This window comes from Eleginops maclovinus, chromosome 4 (genome assembly GCF_036324505.1).
Source record: "Eleginops maclovinus isolate JMC-PN-2008 ecotype Puerto Natales chromosome 4, JC_Emac_rtc_rv5, whole genome shotgun sequence".
In the NCBI taxonomy this organism is placed as follows: domain Eukaryota; kingdom Metazoa; phylum Chordata; class Actinopteri; order Perciformes; family Eleginopidae; genus Eleginops; species Eleginops maclovinus.
Window position 1 is genome coordinate 20,950,613 of NC_086352.1, and position 15,763 is coordinate 20,966,375.

The 15,763-nt window shown below is 41.5% G+C and overlaps 1 protein-coding gene across 3 annotated transcripts in view; it reads left to right on the forward strand.

Moving 5' to 3' along the window:
* Window positions 1–332: 332 nt before the first annotated feature.
* The window catches only part of pcdh17 (protocadherin 17), an 86,532-nt gene continuing 71,101 nt past the window's right edge, over window positions 333–15,763 (forward strand). For all 3 annotated transcript variants that reach the window (XM_063881936.1, XM_063881934.1, XM_063881935.1), the window contains exons 1-2: window positions 333–987; window positions 1,767–4,565. In XM_063881936.1, the coding sequence (XP_063738006.1) occupies window positions 2,070–4,565 (2,496 nt within the window). In that variant the 5' untranslated portion in view covers window positions 333–987; window positions 1,767–2,069. The remainder of the gene's footprint in view (window positions 988–1,766; window positions 4,566–15,763) is intronic.

Below are 15,763 nucleotides of genomic sequence, written 5' to 3' on the forward strand. Positions count from 1 at the left end.
ATGTATTAACACTAAATCCAAATCTTGCTGTCTGTCGTTGATAAATGATCTAACTGACATTTCAAACCACTGCAACCTGCCCCGTTAGCCCCTTGCAAAGCTGTCCAACCAACGTTCCTTTATTGTAAACAACAATGAAGTGTGAAATTTGAAAAAACACAGATGCACCACCGGTGAACTACGAGCCACCAATCATTTGTAGTCTGTACCCAGAGCGGCTTTTGAATCCCTCCTTCTCTTCCCACCTCTTCAAATTCATTGGCTGCCAGAGGAGTAGCGACAATGTTTAATGCACCATGCGGTGTCCGGACTTCAGTCAGTGAGAGGAAGCGTTCTATGTGCTTAGGGCTGTGTTACGTGCAGACAATACTAACTAACAATTGTGCGTATATATTGAAGAAAATCATCCCCTTTTCAGACAGCAACAGACAGACTTGTGGCAGAATGCGGGGTTGTCGCTGACCACCTCCTCAGCAGCTGTCTCTCTGTGTGGACTTTGATGAGGACGGACAAGGACAAAATGCCACTACGGGAATCAGTCACTCAGCGCTGTTTCGGACGGGGGGAAAAACAATAACCGCCCTTTAAAAATCTACTTTGGATCTACCATACTATATATTTGGATGTTTTCTCTCCCCATAGAGTTTTTTTCTCCGAACAGTTGTTTTTCCTGAAGAACGGTGACTCACTGCGGGCAGAAGGCGAGTCGCTGCATCCTAATCAGACAGAGGAGAGGACTTCAGCTCATTGACATTACAGTCATACTTTTCTGGAGCACTTTTTTTTTTTATTTCCACTGCGCCGCACTGTAGCCTGCGTGTGCAGCGGAGGCTTGTAGCTTTTCTCCCAGCACAGAGAAGGGAAAGAGGATATGGGTGGTGGGCTAACACTAAAGTGGTTAGAGAATGAAGCTCCCTGAACCCTGCTGGAACTGACTGTTTTGGTTTTTACAGTTATATTATTTGGACTATTACGGCACTTTTTTGGGTAAGTTTACGTTTTGTCTTTCATGTGCTCCATGTATATTCTGCTGTGCATTTTCCCACTGAAAGCCCTGTCAGTTGCTCTTTTCTAAATGAGTGTTATTTCACAATCATCCTTATGCATGCAGATGCAACAGCTTCTTCCAAGGACCGTTGAATCTCACTGAGAGAGAGAGATACAGAGAGAGAGATACAGAGAGAGACAGAGGGCATTAGTGGAGAGAATTACACGGCAGTGCTGAGATGTTGGCAGCTAATTTCCGAATTTTTTATAAGGCTCATTGTAAATATCCGGATTATGCGGATTTGTTAATGCGTGTAAGAGGCTCATTTTATCCACACTTATTCAAATAGTCGCCACTATAGGCCATCTTCAGTTGCACGCCTGCATGAGTATATTATTAAAGTTGTCCTTTTACAGTTTCATTCGGCTTTCTCATAATGTGGGAATGTGCAATCATCACGCTAGGATCAAGTCTTGCGTTGAAATGAAATAAGAACTGCATTTAGTTTCTAATGATACATGTCGTAAATAAACAAGAAAGAAAATCAGTATTTCTCTGTGTATCTGGGCTGCGCTGTGTCTTCCCAAGGTTAACTAATTGACAAGCTTCCCCCATAATTGTGGAGATGAATTACACATGAGCCCTGTTTCATTTTTGGCTCAGCGGTGGATCTGATTCCTTAGCAGAATTGCTATTGTAGCGTAGTCTGCTTTTATTTGGCTGAATAATTGGTACATATACATTATAACATATCTTTTTTTCCTGTTTTTCTTTTTAGGTTGTATGAAGACACACTTACAATGACTATTCTGTTTGGAGACTGGATCGCGATTATTGCTCAGATGAGTCTGGGCGCTCAGCTGAATATAAATTAGGTGTTCAGCATCACAGATTGCTGGAAGAGGCAGAAGAAGAGAGAGACATAAAGACAATCTACAAAGACACATGCCAAGGCCTCACATGATGAGCATAACTATTTATTTGATCCTGAATAATAGAAACGCCGCATTTGAACAAAATATCAACAGGTCAAAGGAAGCATAAACGCAAGACAGATTATAGCAGCTTTTACGGAGTGGGGATGTATCTTTCTATTTTCTTTTTCCTCCTCTTATGGGCTCAAGCCCTGACATTGAAGAACTTAAATTACTCTGTCCCGGAGGAACAGGGTCCTGGGACAGTGATTGGGAACATAGCCAAAGATGCCAGACTCGGACTCGAACAGGTTGGGCAGGGAGGACAGGGTAAAAAAGCCAACTTCAGGGTTCTTGAAAACTCAGCCCCGCACCTCATCGACGTGGACCCTCAAAGCGGACTGCTGTACACAAAGCAGCGCATTGACAGGGAAACCTTGTGTAAGAGAAACCCCAAGTGCCAGCTCTCCATGGAGGTGTTTGCCAATGACAAGGAGATCTGCATGATCAAAATAGATATCCAGGACATAAACGACAACTCACCCATTTTCCCCTCGGATCAGATTGATATTGACATTTCTGAAAACGCAGTGCCAGGGACACGCTTTCCCCTGACCAGCGCGCATGACCCAGATGCAGGGGAGAATGGCCTGAAAACCTATCAAATAACACGCGATGACTACAATCTATTTTCCCTGGAGGTAAAATCCCGTGGGGACGGGACTAAATTTCCAGAATTAGTTATTCAACGGCCATTGGACCGCGAAGAACGAAGCCATCACACCCTTATTTTGTCAGCCACGGATGGGGGGGAATATCCTAGGTCAGGTAACATGCAGATAAATGTTAAAGTTATTGATTCCAATGATAACAGCCCTGTGTTTGATCAACCGTCGTATATTGTGGAAATTCCAGAAAATTCACCTCCTGGCAAAGTGCTGATCGATTTAAATGCCACTGATCCTGATGAGGGCAACAATGGACAAGTAGTCTATTCTTTTAGTGGCTATGCCCCAGAGAGAATCCGGGAGCTCTTTTCCATAGATTCTAGAACAGGGGTCATAAAGATTCAGGGTGAAATTGACTATGAAGAGAGCCCAGTCATTGAGATTGACATCCAGGCAAAGGATCTAGGTCCCAATCCAATCCCAGGCCATTGTAAAGTAACAGTTAAAGTGCTTGACAGGAATGATAACTGGCCATCTATAGGCTTTGTGTCTGTGAGACAGGGAGCCATCAGTGAGGCAGCACCTCCAGGTACTGTCATTGCTCTAGTCCGTGTCACAGACAAGGACTCAGGCAGGAATGGGCAGCTTCAGTGCAGAGTGCTGGGTAATGTCCCTTTTAAACTTGAGGAGAACTATGATAACTTCTATACTGTAGTAACAGACAGGCCCTTGGACAGAGAGGCGCAGGATGAGTATAACGTCACAATTGTGGCCAAAGACAACGGCCTTCCTCCTCTTAACTCCACAAAATCCTTCACCGTAAAGATTCTGGATGAGAATGACAATGTTCCTCGCTTTACCAAGTCAGTTTACCTTCTTCAAATACCAGAGAACAACATTCCCGGGGAGTACCTAGGTTCCGTTCTGGCGCATGACCCAGACCTTGGTCAGAATGGCACAGTGTACTACAGCATAATCAACTCCAATGTGAGTGGGGGTGATGTCAACACCTATGTTAATGTGAATGCTGCTAATGGAGCCATCTATGCTGTGAGATCCTTTAACTATGAGCAAATAAAGTATTTTGACTTTAAGGTTCTTGCTAGAGATGCAGGATCGCCACACCTGGAGAGCAACGCTACAGTCCGAATCAGTGTTCTTGACGTCAATGACAACATCCCTGTCATTGTTCTGCCCCTACTTTTAAACGACACGGCTGAAATCCATGTGCCGCGTAATGTTGGTGTGGGCCACATTGTCACCACAGTAAGGGCTGTGGATAATGACTATGGTGAGAGTGGGAGGCTCACTTATGAGATCTCAGATGGCAACGAGGAGCACCTCTTTGAGATTGATCCAGTGACTGGGGAGGTTCGAACATCTCACCCATTCTGGGACGATGTGAACCCCATTGTGGAGCTGATAATTCGAGTATCAGACCATGGTAAGCCAACACTGACAGCTGCTGCCAGGCTCATCGTCAAGGCTTCTAACGGACGTCCCCCTGATGGACTGCCTCGCAAAAATGACAATCAGAACTGGGACATGTCCCTGCCTCTCATTGTAACTTTAAGCATCATATCCATCATGCTTCTGGCTGCAATGGTGACCATAGCGATCAAGTGCAAGCGAGAAAACAAGGAGATCCGTACATATAATTGTCGCATTGCAGAGTACTCGCACCCTCAGCTGGGGAAAGGCAAGAAAAAGAAGATTAACAAGAACGACATCATGCTGGTGCAGAGCGAGGTGGAGGAGCGGGATGCCATGAATGTGATGAATGTGGTAAGCAGCCCTTCCTTGGCCACCTCTCCTATGTACTTTGACTACCAGACACGACTGCCACTCAGCTCACCAAGGTCAGAGGTCATGTACCTCAAACCCACTGCCAATAACCTCAGCGTGCCCCAAGGCCACGTGGGATGCCACACCAGCTTCACAGGCCCAGTCACCAGCACTACAGATACACCTACTAACCGCATGTCCATCATACAGGTAAGGGAAATTGCACTCCTCTCCTTCACTGTTATGGCACAATTTTCACGTCACAACCCTCAGAAAGCTCCAATTTCCTACTTCAACATTTGTCCCTTGTTTTGTAAAATCAAAATAAAAGGAGATAAGGACAGGCAGAGGCATTCAGGCCCAAGAGCATAGAGAAAACAAGGAAGGGAGGGGTGAGCATTAGAAGGATTAAACAGTCATTCTGGTGTTCTCATAGAACAGAGCCTGTGACATCGAAACAAATCAGTTGGGCCTGAAATATGTCACGCCAGGCTTTTGAAATCAGTTTTCATGTAGAAATGTTTCATTAATCACTCAATCACTGCCTTTCATTCCTGTGGAATAAAGACTTTAGCCTGTGGCTGAGTTATAATCATTTTTTCTTTTAGTACCAATTCCATTTGAAACTATATTTATCCCACAAACACGCTAATGTCAAAATCCAATAACTATTTTCTTTTTGAATAAATAATAATGAGAATGTACTATATTAATAAACCTGTACACACGGGTAGTACATTCTATATTGCTCTACCACGACAGTGACAGACAGGTGTTTAACTCGGTTTCATGTTATTGTTTAACGTCATCAAACTCCATAGCACCTCATGGTTAATTATAATGATTTGAATTCTTAGAGATAAACCGATTATACTTATTTTAATGGCTACTTTATAGGAGTTTTTGCATTGGACCTGGGTGTATAAGCCTTTAACCTGATAAGTTCTCTGTCTCTTTAGCATTAAGCCAATTAAAAGTCTTTCGTGGCAGACAAAGATTAGGGCCTGCTTAAGACAGTGGTGTGCAACACTAGGGACAATGGGCAAGTGTAGAAAAACGTTTTACTAACCCCTACCTATTGATCAAGTATTACAAAACAAAGTCTGCGTATGGCCTTATAATATTTGGCACGTTGAATGATTGACATTCCTTCCCTTTAAACCCCAATGAACTGCAACCATTCGTCTCTCTATTAGGCTCTCTTCTGTCTTTTACTTTCCCACTATTTGTGCTAGATGTGGATGTTACGATGACTGTGATCACATGTGATGTCTTCCCACCAGGGAGGAAGGCCACTATCTGTTGTTCCCACTCTCAGTCTAAGCCCTGCTTCTATTATGGCCCAGCTGCATAGGGCAAGGGTCAGCACGCAAGACCTAATCAAAGGAACATAATAATTGCTGGTCCATTCTCTGATAATGTAGTGATGAACTAGACTGTCTGAGACTGTTGCATATCCTTTTTGTGCCCTTACTTTTCTCCCCACTTTCGAAGGGGGACAAATGTGCAGAAACAATGAATATCCTCAGTGTCTTGTTTACAGAGGGTCCCCTCAACGCATCAGACGTGTAGGGTGCTCTATTGTATTATTCAACGGAAACCTGTGTAGAGGGAGATGGTCTGAGGCATTACGTTTCTTTAGAATCTGTACAGAAGCGTATCACTTTCCTCTCTTCCTCCCGTGCTTCTGCCTTCTCTCTCCGTTTGTGTGGACAGTAAGTAACCTGAGTCACAGGAGAGTGGCTATGGGAAAAATGTCAGGAAACAAAGACAGAATTCCCCTTCCATCGATCCCAAGGCCTCTCAGCCCATCTGTCACTATGGTTGCCACGGGAGGAGAGGCTAAATAGGAAAAATAAATAAAGACATGGATAAAGCAGGAGAGTGTATTGCCTGCTCAGTCACTTTCACAAGGGCACCTTAGTTCTACTATCTTCATCTGTACCTAGTGGGGACTGTAGCTGCCTGCAACTCCCAGTCTTTCTCCACACTGCTGCCGGCCTCTAATGATGTTTTATGGTGGTGCACCTGCAGACAGGCTAGGCTTGGTCTCTATGTGGGAATAATAAGAACATATCAGCAGAGCTCTGTTGGCCTTATCATTGTCACCACCGTGCCAGGACCCGGCCCAGTGGAAAGCTTCATTTCATTTCTAAAGAGAATTCCTTGGATAAGGAGATAGATGATACGTAATGATGCCTAATTCCGCTTAAGGCGTAGAAGGGAATTACTTAGTGTAGAATCAAGGTTAAAACCAATCTGCCACAAAATTCTTCAATAGGCAGGAAGAAGGGATTTCAGTAAATTGTTCCAAAGAATGAGCCTGCGCCCACTCTCCATTGAATACTTTTGTGTTACCAGCTGTGCCAGGCTGTGGCCCACTGCCTTGTTTACAAGTTTTCTGCTGCTTTCTTCCAATGTTTTCAAGAAGCTGCACTCATTGTCAGCAAACCTGTGTCATTACTTTTAACTGGCCCATAATTTATCATATTGATATGTTTTGAGTAGTAATTTGATTCACCATGAAATTATAATTAAACTGAATCCTGTCTCGGCAGGAGATCATCCGTGTTAATAAGTTGCAGGTGGTACACGCGCAAGGAGTCTGAAAGGCTATAAAAGCTGCCTTTAGGTGGCGACATTCTGCCTTGTGTAGGGCAGCATTGAGATCAGGGTGTAAAGGGGAAAAGGGGCTCTAGTCTCAACTGACTTGACATTGTTTCTTGTCATCTGGTAGTGAGGATCTTGCTACTTATAATGAATAAAATCTCAGACATCAATATGTTACCAATGCATGAAATATAAAATGTATTTCTTCTGGAATAGTATAAAAGACACTATTTTGTTACAAGGGGGTAAAGGAGTGCTTTAAGTAAAAAAAAAACTTTCAATTTACCAGGCAGAAACTTAAGTCATCAACGCTAAAATACGCACTCAGTTTTCAGAAAAAACTATGCTGATTTCAGTTTTTATCAATTGATACTAAACCCAGGTCTTGAAAAGGATTCTCAAAATGACTGGCAGCCCTAAACGTATTGAATGAATGTCGTTTTTTCAGTGCTAGAAAAACACTGTTAAGAGGTGCGACTGTGATCATGTTAGCGGTGTTTATACAATATAGAGATAAAATGTTCACTCCTTAGATCTGTTTACGTTGAGCTTGTGCATGCCAACAATTTAGCTGGAGTTGATGTTGAAAATGGGTGCTTCCAGGAATGGTCTTACTCTGCATAATTTAGTGTGTGTGTGTGTGTGTGTGTGTGTGTGTGTGTGTGTGTGTGTGTGTGTGTGTGTGTGTGTGTGTGTGTGTGTGTGTGTGTGTGTGTGTGTGTGTGTGTGTGTGTGTGTGTGTGTGTGTGTGTGTGTGTGTGTGTGTGTGTGTGTGTGTGTGTGTGTGTGTGTGTGTGTGTGTGTGTGTGTGTGTGTGTGTGTGTGTGTGTGTGTGTGTGTGTGTGTGTGTGTGTGTGTGTGTGTAACGTCATTGTGTATTCCCGGCATGTGATTTAAGCCTTTAGCTGGCAGGCGCCGTGACAGAGCCCCTCTCTTTTATGAGCAGCACAATCTTGCATTTGTCCGAACCTTGAAACACCCTTCCTCCAAGAAACACACACACAAACCCACACACACTCATGCACATAAACACACAGATGCACATGTAACCAGGTTTAGGCTGTTTTTAAGGATTCTACTGAAAAACTCTTATCAAAGCCTCAGCTATATATTGTAGTGAAATTGCTCCCACACTTCAGTAGCCACTGAGGCAATGAATAGAAAAGTGCTCTTTATTTCGTTTCTCCCCCTCTCCCTTCATCTTTAGATAGCTGCTTTCCTCTGAAGCTTTCTATGGAATGAGTTTGGTAAACCTGTATGTACTGAAGCCCGCTTGCTGACAGGATTGAGCAGCTCAGAAAACTAAGATGCACTCAGTCATAACAGTCATTTACAGGAATAAGAGACAGTTTAAGAAGCTGTTTGTCATTTGTGTTAGTTTGTCCCCCAGTTGATCTCTTCTGGGCCAGAAGGCCAGATTTGTTTTATTTGGGCATGCCAGTACATAAAAAAACAAATTGGCTCACCCGAGGGTGTATCTACACATTTCCACAAATAAACCTGCTGCTACTATACATAACACTACATGCTGAAATTCTGAATTATTAATAGGACGTTTTATTTTTCTTCATCTCCCCCAAGCTCATATGATAGATTCTACTGGAAGGAAGTGTATTTAGACCACAGAGTGATGCTCTTGGGAAGGAGCAGTAAATTATGTCTGTATCTACTACAACTAAAATATAGAAATGTTGTCATTGAATGTTGTCATCGTTTATTAGCTTCCATTAGTCGTATTTCAGTTTGCAGAGAGGCATGTTTTATTACAGAAGCATCCGAATCTCTTGAAGCCATAGAAAAGAGTAACACATAGCACTACACGGCAGCTATATTTGCACCCTCTTTCATTAATAAGTCATAATGTTTAACAAATCAGAGGGAAGCAGAATATGTCACGATAAACATCAGAGGTCTCTGGCTACACATTTGTTAACATGAAGGGCGACAACACAGAGTAAGTGTTAAACTAGTAACTTTATAATTCAAATATAATTTGAGCATTCATTTACTTTACCTCGCTCTGTTTGCAATATGTGGCAGCATGAGAGAAAGTGAACATAAATATCTTCTTTCAATACCTATATGGTAATGACATTTTAAAGTTTTGAAAGAAAAACTAAATTAATGAACAACACCAATGTCTCTATCTTTACCCTCACTTTTTTGTTTTCGCTGGACATTTTTTCCTTGAAACGGGCTAAGGATACAGATTCTTCAAAGATTTACACAATTAGTTATTCATTTGGAAAAACATATTACGAGTACCCAAGAATTTGTGTTTTAGATCGACACAGCTGTGGTAGTGCATATTTTATTAATCGAAACATCCAAGTAACCCTGCTGAATAATTGAATAAAGGCCCTTAACGATGCCTACCACTAAAAAAGGTTCCCCATGTAACTTCTAACAAACTTAAGTAAATTCAAAACTGTGGAGATAGAACTGAATGGAAAGACCACTGAAGACAAAATATATGTATGCATTATATCGTTCTTATTGAGCAGCCACCATCCTTTCAGCCAGCTGTTGTGCATTCATTCTGTCACTGCACTTTTCTGAGCTGCATAATTTCATTATTTTAACAGACCTCTCGACCTGGCAAAGCAGGGAAACAAAGGGTTCTTTATTTTTTCAAGTTTAGACAAAGAGACAGGATATGAGAACATGAGTTGACCTCCGTGATAGCCAGATTGCCCGGACACATTAAACCAATTTACTTGGTTGAATAGGAAGCAGCCTATTGGAGATGACATGGGCACGATAATAAGACTGGATTGTCTGTGGACATTTCCTTTGGAGTTATAGTGCATTTGTGTGCGCATGAGTGTGTTTGTGATGGAGAGGAAGTGAACGATCAGAACTCCTCTGCCTAATTCAATGACACCAAACTTCTAAATATCATGTCACACTGTCATTTATTTTTGTTAAGTAGCAAAGGCCAATATTTAGCTTGGTTTGATGTGGTCTACATATCAGGTCCTATAAGACTTGCCATATTATTTTTCTATTCTGGTACCATGAGCCTGAGTTGTGTTTTCTGCTATTCATTTGTGTTTGTTGTGTCTTTATTTTTGCTTTTTGACAGTTTGTCTTGTTTTTTTAACCCTGCTGATCCTGTGAGTGCCCGTGTTTCTGTTGCATTTCAAGTGAACGCCTACACAAGATGGATCAGTCCTTAACTGTACGGTGTTTTCTTTTTGATATTAACTCCTCCGATATATGCTGTACTATAGAGGAAAAAGAAGAGAGTGACAAAAAAGTCTGTGCATGCCCCCAGGAGATTGTAAAGCATTTACCTTGGTGCTGCTGGCATTGTGCTGAAACAACTCAAGCACAAGGAACCTAGCATCAACAGAGGTCACAAAAACAAGAGAACAAAACATAACCTTCACAGTGGAGGAATCTAAGATTAAGCTGCCATGTCTATGTGCGTGTGTATCTACTTGCACTCACACTGATGCACCTGTGCTACCACCGGCTGTGCTCTGAAGCACAGGTCTTGCTGGTTCCCTTAGATTGGAATGGGCTTCCCTGTAGGGGCCGCCTGCCCCCTGAGGGCTCTTAGATCCCTCCTGGGGTCTTTAGACTTAACATTTTGAGCAGGAAACTGATGTAGCTGCAGCAGTAGATAGGTGTATATATAGGAGTGACCCCATGGTAATGTGCGCTGAGATACACAGCGCACAGAGGGCTTCATTGGCGTACATGGCACGGCAATGTATTCTTTGAACTCCTAGCAGCTGGGTCTCCTTGCTGTAAATCAAACACTTTCAAAGTCAAACAAAGTGGAACTGGCTCTGCTGTGTCTTGGCACCAGTCCAACGTGAGAGGGCTTTTATTTCTGCCACATCTTCCTTCACTGTACCCCCCAGGCATGTAATGTAGAAACAACACGCAGCTCAAAGAATGAGTTATGTGAATCTGTTCTCACCTTCTATCTCATTAGTATAAGAGAAATGATTTATCCCTTACTCTTTGAGAATCTCTCTCTCTGTCTCTCTCTCTCTCTCTCTCTCTCTCTCTCTCTCTCTCTCTCTTTGTCCTTGCCTTCTACAGTTCAGCACTTCTTCAGCTTCATCAGTAATGTGATTAATTGATTGGAGGAATATACCATGAATACCATCTCATTAACTCTAGTTTCACCTAACTACATGTCAAAACAAGGCGTTATAGAACTGACTTCTTCTTCCCCATACACCCACTTGTGTACATTGTCCCCTCGTAATCCAGAAACGATATTTGCATTGCAATTTGAGAAAAAGGTCCAAAACTCTAATAGGAGAAATATCACAGACTCCTCTGCCCTTGCATATTCCTGCAGCACAGTTTGAAATCTGACTCCCTTGTCTAAAGCCCTGTGTGTGTCTGAAGGGAATTGACAGCCACTGTGTTTTCTAGTGGCTGTTATGTGTTTGTGGCAACAGAGGGGAATGAGTCGGCACTCTTAGATGTTATTGCCTAAACAAAAAGGCCGACCAAATGACGGGCATTGCGGGAACACAACATTTGTCATCAAACGCTTTTACTGTGTCTGCTCTTCAGGGAAGCAGTGGCCATGTTGAGTGCTAATGCCGTATTGAAAATTGTATATTTGGCCAGTCTCATCTTTTCCTATTGCACCACACAGATGTACCCAATTGGCCCCTCACTGGGTTTATGTCTAGGAGAGAAATCTTTTTGGGTCCTTTAGCATTGAGATCAATTGCTGGTTTGCTCCATTTCATATTGATTTTTCCTTTGTTGGTACTAAAATACTGTATTTCATTATCTATCGCTCTGAGCATTGTTTATTAAAAAAAATAAAAGAATTGTGCTCGCTCGCTCTCTTCCACGCTTCCCCCTGCTCTGACTCTCTTCCTTTTCGATTCCCTTTCTTTCTCTCTGCTCTTGTCATCTTAGATAAGCCATGCAATTCCTCATGTTACTGACGACCCAAGCCAAATTCATAATGATGAGATTATCTTGTCAACAGTACAGAGTGTATGTGTCTGCCATATTGATCTGAGCACAGTCTTAATAAATGAAGTACCACGATGGAACCGTTGGCTCACTGATAACTCTGAAGAGATCTTGCTTTTTATACACTCTCAACACTGCTGGGATGACGAATGGAACCCATGTATTCTGCCCCTCTCCTCTTTTCCTCTTTCAACCTCTCCTTTCCTATTAACAGATTGATGGGACAAAACAACCCCTCTCCCAACACACATTGTCTGAAATTATGTCCTCTTTGAGGTCATGTTGACATGCTGAGTCAATGTACTCCCAGGTGGAGAGACATGGGTGCTGCTGTGGTAGATACCAATCAGATTGTCTCTGCAGGGGAGGGAGAACAGGGAAGAAGAAATTACTAGCGCTGACGCTTTGGCCTGTGTGTTTTTTTTAAATTACTGAGGTTTGAAGGGGGATTTATCTGTGCATTTGAAGAGAAGGTCAGCTGGGTGTAGAGCTTGAGATTATGTGCGATTGTTTCTTCTGTGGGCTAGCTGATTAATGGTAAAGCTGGTCTGACAGATACTTAATGCACAATAGACACACTTAAAAGAGAGTCAGAAGAACTGGCGTCCAACACTTTGACAACAGAGCATTATCCTAAAGCCTTTTCTGACAGTTTTTACCCAGGTGTATGGGCAGTATGCTTATTTATTCCTCCCACTCCTGGCCCTTCCTTTGCTCATATACCTTTGACCTAAAACATATACAGCAGATCGGTCACCTTGAAGTGAAAATACGGTGTGTGTGTGTGTGTGTGTGTGTGCGTGTGTATACAGAGACAGAGAGAAAGAACCCAGGTGGTGTGTGTGTGTGTTCAGTTGTGCATGTATTGATATTAAACATGTGTGCATGCATTCTGCGTGTCTCTGTTTATGTGTTTATACGCGTCTGGCCTCAGGTCTTGGCATTAGGGAAATATCCAAAAGCCTTTCATCCACGGAACAGTTCTTTCTCTATCAATTCATATGGAATAATTGTGTCCTTTATTGTTTCCGTTCACATGCGCTTAGTTTCTCTCTTGTTGATCTGCAAACAAGATAACATCTTGTGGATTGTTTGTTTCAAAACAAAATTATAAAATGTGTACTTCTTTGATTGAATTTGATAACAAATGCTGAGGGCATAAAAATATCAGTTTGAAAGTTAATGGCACTCATTTTGACGTTAAAAAGGCTGCAAACACTCAGATTTTCTGAAGAACTTGAAGTCGAATGTCAGCTTACTTTGATTGGCTTGCCTATTTAGTTCTTACTCTAAAAACTAAAGGATTAAGACTTTGGTTCAATTTACTTTAGAAATGCATTATGTAAAGGCTGCCAGTGGACAATTTTATCTCTAATTATTAGTATTAATTCCATTATCTGAAAAGAAGAAACATGGATCTTACAGGAAAACATGTTTTACTTTTAGGAAATATATTACATTTCTGTCTGAGAATTGGATTTCTCCTAGATTTAATACCACTGTCAAAATGACATGATGCATGTATACATCTCTTTCTTTTTTTATAAAGAAGCTTTTGTTTTCAGCTGTAGTTATAGGCTTTTTGCACCAATAGGTAGTTTGTTTAAATTCACACATGCATGTCTTGACTGCACAGTATGACAGGTCTTTCAGCTCTGTAAAAGCTTTGGACTTTTGGGCTGAGTTGGCTTCGGATTAATGAGGGTGAAGGGAGGTCAGTGCTGACTCAAGACTTCAGTTACCGGCAAAGCCATTGTAACTTTTGATGAGCAAGTACTGAATGATTAGAAGCTTACAACCAAGATCACATACTAAATCGGTTACCTCCTTTTTTACTGCTTTCCTCGCGGTCTCAACATGTAAACATGTAAAATCAAGTTCAGGCCTCTGACTTTAGTCCCTTTTTTTTTCTCTTTCTAATATTTTCCTTCATCAATATTCATAAGACTGGTCCCAGCAGTCAAATACCCTAACCAGCTGGTTAAATGTGTCTATACAAAACTTAGTGAGGGAAAACGACACTGGTATTTCAAGAGAACTGGCAACCTGCTCGGTTGTTTTTTTTGTTGTTGTGTTAGAATACATATGTGCCATAAGCTACATTTATCATTTACTCCTGGGGCTAAACAGCCACAGATGTGGATTGTGTTGTTAGGAGAACAGAAGTGCCTTCTTGTGTAGTACTTCCTATTCTGAGTAGAAAGGTTCCGTCTGAAATGGCAGCTGAGACTAGCTGTTGAATTGTTGTCAGTATCGCTTTTTTTAATAATGCTGGTAGGAACTGCAGACATACAGAGGTAATATTGCAGAAGATAATAGCAAATTTAACCGGCCCTGTATTACTTGAGTAAAATTAGAATGAGTGTGCTTTTTGCCATAGGGCCTGGGGACTTAAAAACATTAAATTGGGGGGAAGCTGGAGATTGGGTCTCAACCTTTCCCAGGCAGACTGTGATTTAGAAAGTGTTTTTTATTTCATTTTCAGTTCCTATTAATTTTTTGTTTGATTGTTTTTTTCTTTTGTAGTGTTCACTGCAAATGCCTGAACAGGCTGCCTCATTTTATTGCACTGCACACAGGGTGCGACTGCATGTCACAATAGTGGCACATTAATATAATGTAAACACAGAATATCCCAGAAAACAATTCTTGGTAAGGTTAGGTTATGTTATTTTTTATATATATATATGCAGCCCCGGAAAAAAACAAGAGACCACTTCAGCATTATCATTTTCTTATGTTTTCTCATTTATAGGTGCGTCCTCTTAATTTTCTCCGGAGCTGTATATATATATATATATATATATATATATATATATACATATGTGTGTGTGTGCTGTGCTCCTCTGTTAAGCGCTACAAATCTATAATATTTAGTTATTTTTTTCCTTATTTTAATAAAAACTGAGAATAGTTATATGTTTATATTTTGATAGAACGGGAGAAATAAAAAGTTAGAAAAGACAGGCACCATATCCCCTATGTGTTGTAAAACTAGAACAGCATTAAACAAACTTCTTAACCACGTCATTACTTCATTTTTGAAGGATTGTAGCATTAACCCATCAGATGCTTTGCAATTCTTTATCTAGCCGAACCTATCTTTAAATTTGGTTAAGCCCTTGGTTAATAGGGGCAAACAGAAACTCATGTATTCTATCTCAAAGGTATGAGTTCCTCAACTAAACCAATTCAACTATATGCATTTCATTTGAGACTGCCGGTCCATTGTAAAATGGGTCACAGTCAGATTAATTTTTATTATTTACATTCAGTGCTAACACAATCCAGTCTGCCAGTGTGCTAGCATAGAGCGACAGTTGTGTGTTTCCAAGTTGGCAGCTTATTGTAATCTTTACCCGAGGGCATGTTGGTCAACATCATAACGCTTTATGGGTAATGTTGTCCTTTTTAGTCTGATAAGCATGATTCATTCAATAATAGCTTAATCAGCCCATTAGTAAATCAATTACATGCATAGGAGATATTTATTTTTTGTCATTTCTGGTAAACAGATTATTCTGTAATACTATATGCTTATCAGGACAAACCTTCTGAGCCATTTTCTTTATGCCAGATTTTGTTTAGCCCATGATTTGATTTTTCATTCCCCATAAAATAGGCTAGACTGTGAGATCTCTAGCGTGTGTGTGTGTGTGTGTGTGTGTGTGTGTGTGTGTGTGTGTGTGTGTGTGTGTGTGTGTGTGTGTGTGTGTGTGTGTGTGTGTGTGTGTGTGTGTGTGTGTGTGTGTGTGTGTGTGTGTGTGTGTGTGTGTGTGTGTGTGTGTGTGTGTGTGTGTGTGTGTGTGTGTGTGTGTGTGCGTGCGTGCGTGCGTGCG